The sequence below is a fragment of the Cucurbita moschata genome, unplaced genomic scaffold (assembly GCF_002738365.1).
Source record: "Cucurbita moschata cultivar Rifu unplaced genomic scaffold, Cmos_1.0 Cmo_Scf00004, whole genome shotgun sequence".
Classification (NCBI taxonomy): domain Eukaryota; kingdom Viridiplantae; phylum Streptophyta; class Magnoliopsida; order Cucurbitales; family Cucurbitaceae; genus Cucurbita; species Cucurbita moschata.
In genome coordinates this window covers 1,041,823-1,057,159 of record NW_019268520.1, presented here as the reverse complement: position 1 = coordinate 1,057,159, position 15,337 = coordinate 1,041,823, and the positions used below count along the sequence as shown (strand labels likewise).

The following is a 15,337-nucleotide window of genomic DNA, read 5'->3' as shown; positions in this document are numbered from 1 at the left end:
AGATCACGTTGTAGACCCAGATAGAATTGTTCACTTAGGCAATGGGGACCATCAAAGAAATTAAGCACCCCACAAGATAACCATTACCTCTAGGGAGTTTCTGATATATTGGCATATCGAGATATAAGATTCACCAACCTTGAGAGACGAGTTATGAAGATCATGGCTGCAAGGTTGACCATTACCCCTAGGGAGTTTTGGATATGTTGACATATCGAGATATAAGACTCACCAACCTTAAGAGACGAGCTATGAAGATCATGACTGCAAGGTTGATTAGATGACCGTGCTCCAAAGTGTCCTCAAGATTGGATAAGCATGCGCTCTAAAGTGTCCTCAAGATTGGATAAGCATGCTAAGTGTCACAATCCAAACTGTGGTTGTGCCCCAAAGTACGTCATCAAGGACGATGACTAGTTTAAGTGAGGAGAGTGTCACAACCTAACTATGAAGATGGTAGGTTGTAACCCTCATGTTGCGACAAGACAATTGGCGACCCTCAAGTGGCGCTCATCCGGCCACGTGAGGGCCTAGACGAGTGTTATGATGCGACCAAGAATTATGATGCATCATCTAACACACCACACAAAATGAGCATTGAAGACAAATCGAGGCATAAACAACATAGTGATATCGAATAGACAAGAGTTGCAAAGATAGGCTTGTTGAAGAGTCGGGTAGGGTCCCGGGCCTTAACCTCGGAAGTCAAAATTTTGGAAGAAATTTGGGTATGTTGTTCTAGAGTTAAATCTATCCATATGAAATATAAATGCTCGCCAAAATTGGTGTCAATCAAACACCGGAGGGACGCTCCATGACACCGTATGACCGTTCGCTAAAATCACGTCTATGCGTGGAGTATTGAACATGGCTCAAAACATACTATAGGGGGTACTTGGTGTCAGCTCTCCACCACCCCTAGGAAGTGAGATACCCTGTGGCACATGCGTGTGTCACAGCGAGGGCGAGCATGCCAATACGAGTGTTTTGAGCAACTTCCTTTGAAATAGGTTTTTCAAGGATAGTACCACGCGGCAATGGTATGCCAATATTGCGCCCCAACCCACGTGTTGAGGGTTGATATATGCACTTGATATATCACGAGACTTGGGATGGCGTCAAGACATATGGGCCATGTAAATAATTTGAATGATGAATTGGTCTTTTTGAAACTATATATAACTATTAAAAATAAAAAAAAAAAAAAAAAAAAGTGGATTTCTTAATATGACCGTATTGGTGTAGAAAATAAATAAATAAATAATAATAATAATAATAAATAAAAAGTTGTTTAGTTTTTAATCTAATTAATTGAATTTTTGTGTCCTTTCAAAAACAGATGTGACATTTATAACGTTGAAGTTTGAAAGAATGCAATTCATTAATTATAAAGCATTCTTTTTAGTTTTAATTATAATGTAAAATGAACTATTAATAAGGATGAAATAGATATATATTGAAAAAGAAGAGTAATTAAAATGGGTATGCAAGGATTCTTGGCATAGTGAGATTCTTGTAGCTTTCAAACAATCTAACTAAAATCAAATTTAATTAGTTTCATTTTTATCCAAACCATGAAAAATCTGTATAGCCTTCCTTCAAACAATAACTTTAGGTGATTATTGTTTCTGAGTTGGGTCCTGGTTTTTCAATATCAATCAGCCCACACTAAACAAACCCATTTGAGTCATTGGGTATAATCCATTTTCTCATTGTTGGGTCACCATCACTTGGCTTTTGTAACCATTTGTAGTGTCATCACATCACCATATGAATTATATGCCATTGGAAATGGCATGGAAGAGTTGACGTTTCTTGAACTGTCATGACATCGCCTCTTTCTTTTCAAGTGCTTAATGCCTAACTATTTTCTGGTTTGGTTCAATACTTCCATGATTTCTTTTGAGTGCTTTATTTTGTATAAGATATATCTTTTTTAGTTTATAGAGATACAAGAGCTAGTTTCCAAGAGTTTACTATTTTTAAAATTTACTAATTTTATTGGTTTGTGAGACCTATAAAAGTGATTAACTTTGTTTTGTTTTCCTATACAATTTATTTCATACCTACCTTTTGACTTAGTTGGTGCTAATTCACAACCACATGGCAAGGTTTGATTACGAGAGAAAGAAACTGCACAAAGAATATTAGTGTTTGGTAGAGACTTGAATCCTTGTCGCACTAGAAGGAATGAAGATTACATGTAAAGCATAAGCTAAAATACCCAAAGCTTATGAATTATTTATTCCAAGCCATTCATGAAATAAACAAATTTGGGACTCTATGAAGAAGAATTTCCAAGGTTCTCCCGAGTAAAAAAAGCACAACTTCAAGCTCCTAGAAAAGAGTTTGAGGTCCTACAGATGAAAGAGGGTAAGAATGTTGATGCATATTTCGTTCAAACACTCATCATCAGAAATAAGATGACAATTCATGGTGAAACAAGAGGTGATCATTGAAAAAATATTGAGATTAATGACCTCAAGTTTTAACTATGTTGTATGTTTGATTGAAGAGTCTATTAACTTAAAAACTTTAAATATCAATGAGTTGCAAAGCAGTTTACTAATACATGAACAAAGGTTGAATGGACGTGGCAATGAAGAACACGCATTAAAGGTGACATATGATAATAGAATAGGTGGAAGAGGAGGTGATCGAGCTCGTGAAGTTTTTCGAGGAAGAGAAAGAGAAAGAGAAAGAGAAAGGGTAGACAACCATTCAACAAAGCTACAATTGAGTGTTATAAGTGTTATCAGTTAGGACACTTAGGTATGAGTGTACTCTGTGAGAAAACAAAGTGAATTATGTTGAGGTTGAGGAGAAAAAAGAAAGGTTGTTGATGGCATATGTGGAGCCTAATCATTCAAGGGAAGAAGATGTTTGGTTCCTTGACTCAGGGTGTAGCAATCATATGTGTGCAAACAATGAATGGTTCTTAGATCTTGATGAGGAATTCCGATTATCTGTGAAATTTGGAAGTAATTTTAAAATGGTTGTGTTGGGGAGGATAACGTTAGGTTGCAAATTGCTAGAATCGCTCAAATAATCATTGATGTTTCCTACCTACCTAAATTAAAAGTAACCTATTAAGTATTATACAATTATGAGGAAGAAGTGTATCTATTTTGATACAACATGGAGAATGCATAATTTATCATCTAAAAAGGGCTTAAATGTAAACTCTTGCAAAAAAAAAAATCATGTCAAAAGCCCCACTTGCTTCCAAATAATTCTAGAGGATGACACTCACATTTGGCACTACATATATGGATGGTTTACAGAGTTTTGAGAACATGAACAACCTAAGGAAAGGGTGGGAGGGTTACCTCAATAGAAGGAATCATCCAAATTCTGCACTAATGGGGTGGTGGGAAAGCAACATAAGGATGCATTTGGAAAGAGAAGTGTATGGAGAGCAACATAAAGGCTGCAGTTAATACATGCAAACATCTATCGACCCATCAAATCTCTTTCCAATAGTAAAAAAAACTAATAATGATTATGCAATAGATATAGATGACTAAAGAAGCACTACTAGCAAACAACCTGTAGTTATTTTGTTCAGTAGTGAAGCAAAGTTTGTAATAGCAGCCTCTTGTGCTTGTTAAGGGGTATGGATGAGGAGAGTACTGGAAAAACTTGGTCATTGTTAAGACAAATGTGTCACTATGTCATGTCATGACAGTTTTACCATCAAGCTATTCAAGAATCCAATCATGCATGAAAGTAGCAAAACATATTGTATAAGGTTCATTTTTCTAGTGATTTTACTAGAGATGGAGACATTGAGCTAAAGTATTGTATTTAACAAGAAGAAACTGTAGATCTGCACAATCGAACCTGCATGAGTCAATAGATGCATATCGTATAGGGGAGAAATAGTAGAAATTGTTAGACTAGACCATTTCATGTAGGTCTCCATTGTTAGATTAGAGCATTTGTTATGACCATTGAACGTTAGTGGGTTGCTGAGTTTTTGTGTTTAAAGTTTAGCAGTTAGCTGAACATGTATACCACAAATACTAATATATAATCCATGAGGATGGTTGGAATAATTAAAGAAAAATCATGGATATTAAAAAAATAAAAAGTAAAAAGGAGAGAATATCGTACTATTAAATGTTTGTTGCTCTGTCTCGAAATTTCAATTTATCAAAATATGAATGAAATGATCTAGATAAGATATAAAAATAAAAACAATAAAATATATTAATAAATAAACATTTTACTTTTTTTATACAAATTAAATACCTATTATTTATATTATATTGTTTGCTAAATTTTAAGCTCCATAGATTTTTGTGAACCTTTTTAATACTTTTGATTTTTTTTCATGTTAATAATTGCAATATAGTATACCTAACTATGACTCATCCATTCCCATGCGGTCGCACTCCATTATCCGACAAAATTCAAATTATTATTCTTTAATTTATTCAATCATATTCCACGCCCGCTTTTCTTAATTAATTACCCTTAATCTTATATTTATCACAATTTCATATCCCATTATTACAAGTAATACCACCCTTATGTCAATTTCATTACCCAAATTTTTTAATAATTTTCAAATTATGTCACCATATTCAAACTATACAACAAAAGTATTATTATTAATTAAAAGAAAAGAACCTAGAATTTTCATTCGACAACAAAAACTTAGATTTGTTGGTAGAAATAGGATCGAAATTACATATTTACCGTAAGTTTTTGCATATAAAAATGAAGCTACTTAGTAGAATAAAAATAAAGAGAAGAAACAGATGAAAGATACAAGTTAAAGAATGTAGGGTATGTCATGAATGGACGCTACGGTGGTGTACCCTTCCCTATAGACTATATGATATGGAGGGTGGGATTAGTGCTGTATGTGTCACCCACCACCAAAATCATTGAGACCTTCCTCCACTTCAACGGAACAATTAATGGAATGTAATTAGAAGTTCTCTTTATGGAACTCGAACTTAGTGGATGTTTTGCGAGAGAAATCGGAAGCCAATTGGCTGAGCTCCTTGGTGAGTGCGGGCGCCCCACAATAGAACACCCCAACGCGCGTGTCCGGATGGTGAAGAGTGATCTTTTTGTACACTTGACGCCAATTAGGCTTCGCAAAATGCGACTTCACTCGAGTCCCAGACACCACATCCACCCCACTCTTAGCGTGCTGCAACGACTGAAGCATTGCTATCAGCGCGGATCGAGCATCCCCTTCTTCGTACACGCTCGTGCAGTAGTTGTGCAGCTCGATCACGCCCCTCTCATCCATTTCCGCTACCTCGTTCATTATCCCTTTGAACCATTCGAATGACCCTTGCTCTCGCGTCACCCAATAGAAGTATGCCTTTCGGGTTCGGAAGCCTTTCCCATGCTTGCTTCCCCCTCGGCTGCTATGCCCCCCCTGCCCATTCTCCATCGCGTTGGCTTCGGCTTCTTTCTCCTCCATGTTGTCGATTATGTCCTTCACTATACTCACCATCGGCGTCGCCCCGATTCCTAGCCCCACTAGCAAAACAACATCGTATTTCTTGTAGTCTTGTGCTGGTGCCCCATATGGACCGTCGATCAATATTTTTGGGAACCTACACATCCAATTATTAACTTATAAGTTAAATTAAAAGAATACCCTTCACGTGATTCTATCATACCATCTTTGAAAATGATTCAATGTTCTTTTCAAACGTGTGTTTTGGACGAATTATATGGTACCAATAACTCAACCACCATATGATGTGATGGATTGTAACCCAATAACATAAAAAACAAATGGGATCATTACACTAACTTTGGGTTAAATATCTTACTTGGGATTCTGAGCTCCCCCTTGCATGAACTCAGCTCTGAGAAGTCCACTCTTTCCAGCTTGAGGAGGCTGACAAACCTCTGAGAAAACAGTCTTGAGCTGCCTTGTCCAATCACCCAGTGTCCGAATATGAACACTCAAATAGTCATCTTCTGGAGCAGAGGTAATTGAAAATGGATGCCTGTGATCCAAACATTCAAAACCCATTAAAATTATATACTTTTCCCTATTAGCTTTGAAGAACGTAGATAGATATAATATTAAACTTACCACTCGAATTGGGATACGTCTCGGCAGTTCACAAACATGTACTGCCCACTCTTGTATTTGAACCCATGTGGCTTTGACATGTGCAGTGCCAGAACGTTTCCAGGATAAACAGCCACCTTCATTAATCAACCCCAAAAATGAGCTTCCCTTTACTTAAATCTTAAACTACACACCACAATATAGGCTGCACCAGCATTTATTGATCTAATTACTTACCTTAAGGATCTTCACTGGCTTGATCCCCGATCTGAATGCTCTTATCAACCTTTCACACCCGTAAAGGGTGACTGGAACCGCCAAATACATCCACGTCTGTAAATTTAACGAACAGAGTTTAAAGTTTAGACTATGATATTGTCTACTTTGACGTGGGCATAAGCTCCCAATGTGGGACTACCTCCCAACAATCTTCAACATACACTTGATGATTTATTCAAATACGTATCAAACACTTACGGTTTGCTTGTACCATTCCTTGGTGAGGTAGAGGAAGATGCCGTGGACGACGAGGAGGGCGTAGACGATGACGAAGAGGTGGTGGGAGTACCAAAAGGCGTTGAAACCAGTGAGCTTTTTGAGGGATTCAGGTAGATTGAGCTTGTTTCTTCTAAACCATGGAGTGGCCAATGTGAAAGCAATGGCCATTAGTATTACCATTATAATCCCGGTAATTCCCTCCACTCCCTTCAAAAACCACCAATAGTTATCCGGCTGCTCCTTTCCAAAAAAGGGCTTCATTGGCTTGTATTGTTCATCCGTTGCGTCGAGAAGCCGGGGGAAATCGCACGTTAAATGGGCGAGTGCGTGCAACCCCACTCCCACTGAAATTCCCACCGCAATAACCTGAAGGGAAAATCAAGCAACCCCACATTAAGGAATCTGAATTACTGTAGCTAAAAATGTGTTTGAGAAATTGTTTTTACCTTGTGGAAATTGAGATTGTCGTCGAAGGGGACGATGACGCCTAATTTTGTTTTGTTGCGAAGCCAAGTGATGGTGTTGCGGCAAACAGGGAGCAATATGAGCGCCATGTTGAACTTGAGAGTTTCGGCTCCTCCTTTGGCAATACAAACGCAGTAACCCATGATCTTGAACACGGCACGGTGGCGGTATTGGATGAATTTGTAAGCGAAGAGACCGGCGCAGATGCCGAGCCAGAGCATGATCACCCAAATCCTCTGCCAATTGTCCTCCACGAAGTACTGGAATTTGTCATAAGTCCTTATGATTGGGTTGCTTTCGTTTGTGGGCTTCAGCTTTTGGCTCAGTAACTGACTTAGAACTCGGCTGTCGCTCACCCTCACCGATTGATTCGGAGCTTGTAATAACAGAGTTTCCAAATTGTGAATCTACAACAGAGACAGATAAAGAGTATCAGAAAACAGAGTTGAGGTTTCAAGATTCTTGTTCTTTCTTTAATTTCACTCACCATGATGTACCCTGCATTTCCAGGGTCCAATTCTTCCATGATCAAGGCTGCGTACTCTTTTGCTTGTTTTTGAATTGTGGACAGTTTGTTCGTAGAAGCACTCATGCTAATAATCTATAAACAGGGTAGATTTAAACAGGGTTTAATGAATGGGAAAATTTATATATTTATGGAAATTTGGGTAAGGTCATTGGGTACCTCTTCGACTTCTTCTTCTGTGATTCTTCCATCTGCGTCCGAATCCACCCTGCAGTTTCAAATTCAATTCATGATTTTAGTCTTGGTTCGATCTGGAAAAGAAGATTAAGTAAAAAGTGTTTGGGAGGTTGGTTACATGTCAAAGAATGTTTGAAGCCTGGAATCGAAGCTGTCATCGGAGATCTGATCCCAGAACTCTTTGAGCTGAGATTTGTTGATAGTATCATCGGTAATGTTGTGCCTCCGGGCAAGTGCACGGAAAAGCTCACCGGCGAATTCTTTCGAATCTTTGTTCATTCCTACAAAGAACATAAAATAAAATCAGAAACAGAGTAATTCTGCAGGTCTGTTTTGGAAATGGGTAACAGAATAAAATGATTGACTCACCAATACACTCTCCGAACAAGGAGGAGGGGAGGAGTCCATTGGTGGAGGCGGTGAGTTCATCGAACTTCTTCTCAACCGGAGCCCAACTGGGGGAGGTTCTGCCACCGCCAGTCTTGGCAGCAATGAACTTGAGCCCCTTGAGAGCGTGGGTGGCTGCAGACTTGGTCCTGTCCAACCGGCGAGTGGAGGTCCGGCGGTTAAGGGAGGTGAAGCGTTTGAGCTCCTGAGAGACCTGTTTAAAACGGGAAGACGTGGAGCGAAGAACAGAGGCCCGGAAGGAGGAAGATTGCTTCTCGAGAGTTCTTTTGGCAAGGAGGGAAAGTTCAGGGTCATCGAGAGTGTTGGGATCGTGGTCGTCGCCGGCAGTGTGAACGCTATGGACGGCGACAGAATCATCACGTATATCAAGGGTAATTTCAACATAGGTGTCATCGGCATCGGCAGCCTTGGGGGAGGAAGAAGAAGAAGAAGAGAGGTCAAATTTGGCATTCTTCTTAGGCTTAGCGGTGGAAGAAATTGGGCCGCTGAAGGCTCTCCGGTCACCCCTTCTGACGCTGCCGACGCTCTCCACATCGGAATTGTTCTCAGAATAAGGTTCGTGAGGTCTCATCTTGGTGTCGAACACAGAAATTGGGAATGTGGGATTTGAAGAAGAGATGCAGATGAGATGGATAAGAAATGGAGATTGATATATATATATATATATATACATACACACACACACACACACACACACACAAGTGGGAATGGAGGAGGAAGAAGAAGGAGATTGACCAGTCAGGGTAAGACTTGAGAATCGCAGCTGGAAAGTGCTCGGAAACTGTATGGAACCCGACCGTCTTATTTTTATTTTGGATATTCACATTTCTCCCCTTTATTATTAGAATATAGTATGGGCACCTTTATTATATATTTTATATGATCTAATCTCAATATTCTCCGGAAGTCTCAATTTTTTAGTTATTTATTTCTCTATAAATAAAATTTTAACCAAATTAATTTATGTGTTTGTGACACATGGAGATAATTAGATCCATTAATTATTTATTCTTTCTGGGGCAAATTACCCATTTGCCCTTCCATTTTTTATTTAGTTTTTGTAATTAAATTAGATTTGTATAATGTATATTTATTTTGTTCAAATATATGTAAATAGGAAGTTCAAAACTGAGGTGGCAATTAATTGTAATCGTTTAATGTGGCAAATTGAATGAGTCGTCTAACATTCCACTTTAACCCTTTTCGTCTTGTTTTGAGAAAAAGCACAAAACCTAATATACTCATTTACTCTCCGCGTTTATAAATGTCAACCTACCTACGTTAATATAGGGTAAAATGACCCTCAGAGTTAAATTAATTAAATAATAAAAAAATATATTTAAAAAGTAAAAATAAAAAGGATTTTTTTTTTTTTTTTTTTTTTTAATTTTGAAAAGAAGAGAGAAAATATAAGTTTATTGGTATTAAGAATGTGTAGGCGTAAGAATTAGAAGCAAAAATGGAAGGCATGCAGAGAGAGTGGGAAAATGAGAACCCGTCAAACCCTATTTCTTTTTCTTCGTCTCCTTCTTCCCCAAGGATGATTAAATGATGTTTGACTCCAAATTTCAAATTCATTCTTCCTACTTACATTCAATGTTCTTTATAACTTTTTTTTATTACACCAATACAACTTTATATCAATGAACTCAAAAGTCTGATGAATTATGTATGAGCGTTATAGAGTATATAGTGCGAACAAAATCTCGCATTTCATTAAGAAAGAGAAAGATCTATGCATATACAAGTATGATGTCTTTTAGGTGAAGATAAGTATATGAAGTCGTGACACCTGATATGGTTGTATGTTCTTAGAGTTTAACTATTCAGAGATCATCTTTTTCATAAAGTTATTTTTCGAGTTTTGTCTCTTTTGAGCTCATTTTTTTCATAAAGTTCATCCTTGAGGTTTAGCTCTTCTTAACTCATCTTTCTCATAAAGTTTGTTCTCGGAGTTTAGCTCTTATGAGCTCATCTAAGTTAGATTGTTCTACTAGTCTCATTCATCATCATCATAGACCTATGTCTCATGCAATCTGTAGTTCTTATTATACCGTTATGCACACAATTCTCAGATTCTTTAGTATGGCTTAGTAGGTCTCACTCTAGTAGGTCTCATAATGTAAACATCATAAAGGAGGAAGCCTCAATGTAGCCAACTTTCATCTATCTGTGTGGTTCCTTATTCTCATTCAAACGAGATCACGATTAGGAAGTAGTTGGAGACTCCCTAATTACACCCACAAGGCACTCATTAAGATCTCATAAAGTTCTCATATCTTTCATACTTCTTCGGGCTCAACCCTAATTCTACCCACTCTCAAAGTACTACTGTGAACCCTTATCGCTTGTTGCAAGTTTATTAAAAGAAAATTAATTGGAAAAATCCTTCATGGTCCCCACAGAGTATATATAAAATATAGCCAGTTTCAATGACGGTTATGTCAAGTTCACTATTAGAAATATTCACTTGTAAATGTTTTCATAACTAAAAAGTTCGCAAAATTTATCTCAAATGAAAAGGAGACTTCAATGAGATAATGAAATTGAAAAACAAGAATTTGAAAGAAATGCATACGTTCTAACCTAACTTAAGAGCTACAATTTAAATGCAAGATACACTTATTTTGACTTCATTTCCATAACTTCCATAGTAACACTATCATCCATACTTGAGTGTCTTAACTTTACTTGGAAAAAAATAGAAAACAAAACTTGAGTATTCAAAGAGCAACCTCACTATTTTATTCCAAATATGTAATCACATACCATCATGGTTTATGGTGGAACCTATCTTTTTGTAAAATGTTTTTGGACTCTTTCCAGTATGAACAAAGTTGGATGTGTAGTATTTCTTTACACACGATCTACGCACGTGCACATAAACCCACAAGTCGGGCTCGTATATGTACCTCCTAGTAGGGACTAGTGCATAAATTCATGCATATAATATCATGATGTATGTGTTAGGTTAAATGGCACAATGACCTAAGGGTCACGACCTCATGTATTTATAGATGTATATAATGAAGATTACATTCTAAATCATAGATTTAGTAACAAACCATAAAATCATAGATTTGGTAACAAACTAGTAAATCACTAGATTATCTTACTATATACAGATATGATCTATTCTACGTTTAACACCCCCCCTCAATCTGGACGATGTACTACTAAGTTCAGATTGCGCCTAAAATTGCTAAAAGAAGGAGCTGGCAATGACTTTGTCATGATATCGACAAGCTGATCCTTGGAAAAAATGAGTCGAACATCAAGCTGACGAGTCGATACTCGTTCATGAACGAAGTGATAATCAACCTCAACATGCTTTGTCCGTCGATGAAAGATTGGATTGGCGGACAGGTAGGTGGCACCAATGTTGTCACACCACAGGCTAGGCGCTCAAGCTTGCGAGATCCCGAGCTCACGCAAGAGAACTTGGATCCAAATTAATTCGGCGGTGGCATCAGCAACCGCCTTATATTCAGCCTCCGTACTAGAACGAGAAACTGTCGATTGTTTCCTCGAACTCCAAGAGATAAGATTGCCACCAAAGAAGATCACATAGCCTCCAGTGCTTCGACGATCATCAGGATTCCCGGCCCAATCAGCATCCGAAAAGGCACTCAACAAATCAGTGCTGGACTTTGTAAGACACAAACCCATATCAATAGTGTCATGTAGATAACGAAGAATTCGTTTGACTGCCGCCCAATGTTTAGATGTCGGGGAGGACATGAACTGACACACTCTATTGACATAGAATGATATATCAGAACGTGTCAGAGACAAATATTGGAGAGCACCAACGACACTCCGATAGCAAGTAGTATCCTCAAGCGAAAGCTTTTCACCACCATCCAATAACAACTTCTCACTAGGAAGCATAGGTGTGGGCACATCTTTGGAGGTGAGCATATTGGTTCTGGACAATAAATCTTGAATGTATTTATGTTGTGTCAGAATAAGTCTATTGGAAGTATGGCGGACCTCAATCCCAAGAAAATAACTCAAAATGCCAAGATCCTTGACGGCAAAATCATCCTGAAGCTGTGTAAGAAGTTTCTCAGTAGGCGTAGAAGATGAGCTGATAATAATAATGTCATCAACATTGATGAGAATATACATCTGAATGCCCGTCTTGTTAAAAATGAAAAGAGAAACATTAGCCTTTGAAGGTGTAAAATCCAGCTGTAATAGTTTGGAGCTAAGGCGAGAAAACCAGGCACGCGGAGCTTGTTTAAGGCCATAAAGCGACTTATCCAGCTTGCAGAGATAACCAAGGTGTTGAGAATCCACAAATCCAGGGGGCTGCTTCATATAAACATCTTCATTAAGTAAGCCATGAAGAAAAGCATTTTGAATATCAATTTGCCGAATAGCCCAACCACGAGAAATAGCAAGAGATAATATAAGAGGCGAATGTTAGTGGGCTTAAGAACTAGACTAAAGGTATCATCATAATCAACGCCATACTGCTGTTTAAAACCTTTAGTAACCAGGCGTGCTTTGTAGCGATCAATAGAGCCATCTGGCTTTTGCTTGAGTTTGAAAACCCATTTACAATCAATAACGTTAAGGCCAGCACAAGGAGGAACTAAGTGTCATGTCTTATTTTTTTGAAGTGCCTGAAATTCATCATTCATTGCCTGACGCCAGAGGGGATGCTCCATAGCAGTAATATGTGAAGTAGGTTCAGAGGCAGAAGACCGAACTACAAAATATGTTATTGTTCCATTTGTATGCACCTTGGGTTTCTTGATATTGTGCTTCAATCGAGTACCATACGGATGAGTAGTAGGTGCAGGATTCACATTTGAGGGGACAGTCGTATCAACCGTTGCGAGGGGAGCAACCGATGCTACAGCAGTTGGTTGACTAGCAGCCGAGGACTCGACTGGGCATTGCGCAATATCATCTGCTGGCGGAGGAGCCGAGGCCTCAATCATTGGCGGATCAACCAATGCCGATTCGCATGGCAGCAACGCGGAGGATTGCTGTGGCAATTCCGAAACTAATGTAGACACCAAATTTTCTGCATCTAAAGAGTTAGTAGGCACAGACATATGCATGTGATCATTCTCTAAATTAGTACTGCTATTACCCAAATGCAAGGTGCACAAATCAGGGGCATTATGCGTCGACTGCATGATTGAGGAAGAATTAGGTGGGGCTCTCTTGAATGGAAAAATATTTTCATCAAATATGACGTCTCTAGACATATAGAATCGACCAAAATCGGTGTCAAGACATTTATACCCTTTATGTAAAGAACTGTAGCCTAGAAAGACACATTCCTTTGATCGAAAAGAGAGCTTTTGTTTGTTATAAGGACGAAGATGAGGCCAACAAGCACACCCAAATTTTTTTAATAAGGAGTAATTTGGTGGGGTATGAAAAAGATGCTCTAAGGGGCATTTTTTATCGATGACACGAGTAGGAAGACGATTGATGAGATATGTGGCTGTAAGAAACGTGTCGTCCCAAAATTTAATAGGTACATGAGCATGAGCTAGAAGGGCTAGACCAGTTTCAACAATATGACGGTGCTTGCGTTCAGCAAACCCATTTTGTTGATTTGTGTGAGGGCACGAAACACGATGAGCAATTCCAAGGGAACGAAAAAATGTGTTATGCATTTTCTGATATTCCCCACCCCAATCAGATTGGACCCACTTGATTTTAGTATCTAGGAGGCGCTCAACATGAGCTTGGAATTGCAAAAATATACGAGGAGCTTCTGTACGATCATGCATCAAATAGATCCATGAAAATTTACTGAAATCATCAATGAAGCTAATATAATATTTAAAACCCCCAACAAATGGAGGTGTAGGGCCCCAAACATCCGAAAAAATAAGTTCCAAAGGTGACGAAGACCTATGGGAAGAACTAGTATATGGTAACTGATGACTTTTTGTTGACTGACACGCATTACAAACTGACAAAGATGACTCACTAGCACACGAAATATTATTGAGACGCAAAATTGATTTTACTACTTGAGATGAAGGATGTCCAAGACGTGCATGCCATTGGGCGTGAGTAGTAGATCTGCTGACCAAGGCATGCTTGAGATCATCGACATCGGATGACTTAATAGGATAAAGACCAGATTCACACCTCCCATTTAGGAGACTTTTCCTCGACCGTCGATCCTTTATAGAAAAATGGCAAGGATGGAATTCAAAAAATACATCATTATCACTAGAAAATTTATGAACGGAAAGAAGTTGTATGGAAATTTCAGGCACATGCAAAATATTACGCAATGCAAGAGGACGAGTAGCAGTATTAATTAGAGAATGACCAGTATGCAAAACACGCAAACCTGCTTCATTGCCGACTTGAACTTGTTCACCTCCATGATAGCGTTCACCCACAGCGAGACGATCCAAGTCACTGGTGACATGATCCGTAGCGCCTGTGTCACTGTACCAATTTGGGTCAATCTTGTAAGAGGAAGTAGCCGCCAGTGCCGTAGGAGGAGTAGAAGAGGGTTCATCTTGATAGGACTCATCCATCCTATGCCAGCAGCGGATAGCAGTATGCCCCACTTTGCCTCAGATCTGGCAGGAAGGATGAGCAGAAGGGCCACGGCGATACCAGCAGGACGAGAGGGTGCATAACCTTGAGAACGACCACGACCACGATCCCTACGCCCATGATTCTTCTACTGACCACCACGACTAGCATAATTGGCAGAAGATCCAAGATTTAACTGAAGTTCAGCACGACCAGTATAATTGGCAGAAGATCCCGGATTTAACTGAAGTTCAGCCTAGTGTTGTAGTTGGCGAGCTTCATACGTCATTAGATGTGCAAACACATCATCAAGAGTGAGGGCTTCACTCTTGGTAGTCATTGAGGTGACGAAGGGATCATAGTCAGGGCCAAGACCAGCAAGAAGATACACGATCACATCATCATCCTGCAAGGCAGAGCCGGCGGCGGCCAACTCGGTGGCCAGCCCTTTAATCTTGCGAAAATAATTTGCAGCAGATTGATCTCGTTTCTTGGACGTGACGAGCTCAACACGAATCTGTGTAGTGCGAGCACGAGTTGATGACGAAAACATTCGTTGCAGGGTATCCCACGCCTCCTTGGACGTAGTAGCGGCAACCACATCGTGAAGAATCTCCTTAGACATGAAGGAGAGAAGGCCACTAAGGACCTGTTGATCCTGATCATACCACTGATTATAGGCC

General features: G+C 39.0%; 1 protein-coding gene and 1 non-coding gene across 2 annotated transcripts; both read right to left on the bottom strand.

Moving 5' to 3' along the window:
- Window positions 1-4,644: 4,644 nt before the first annotated feature.
- Window positions 4,645-8,974, bottom strand: LOC111442268 (respiratory burst oxidase homolog protein D-like). Its single transcript, XM_023079590.1, has 10 exons — window positions 8,088-8,974; window positions 7,837-7,999; window positions 7,701-7,749; window positions 7,503-7,616; window positions 6,997-7,422; window positions 6,530-6,916; window positions 6,290-6,385; window positions 6,074-6,189; window positions 5,805-5,984; window positions 4,645-5,582 (listed from the first exon to the last, which is right to left on the bottom strand). The coding sequence occupies exons 1-10, from the start codon at window positions 8,797-8,799 to the stop codon at window positions 4,940-4,942; spliced, it is 2,886 nt and encodes a 961-aa protein (XP_022935358.1). The 5' UTR covers window positions 8,800-8,974; the 3' UTR covers window positions 4,645-4,939.
- A 5,955-nt stretch (window positions 8,975-14,929) lies between these two features.
- LOC111442484 lies at window positions 14,930-15,069 on the bottom strand. The gene has a single exon (XR_002710307.1). It is a non-coding gene; the product is annotated as a small nucleolar RNA Z247 (small nucleolar RNA).
- Window positions 15,070-15,337: the final 268 nt, after the last annotated feature.

Bases quoted from the DNA above. Each gene is read 5' to 3' on its own strand.
- LOC111442268 (XM_023079590.1), bottom strand. From the start codon at position 8,799: ATGTATATATATATATATATATATCAATCTCCATTTCTTATCCATCTC. The intron at 7,750-7,836 runs GTAACCAACCTC...TTGAAACTGCAG, and splicing joins CTTCAAACATTCTTTGACAT to GGTGGATTCGGACGCAGATG. The intron at 5,985-6,073 runs GTAAGTTTAATA...TTTGGATCACAG, and splicing joins GACGTATCCCAATTCGAGTG to GCATCCATTTTCAATTACCT.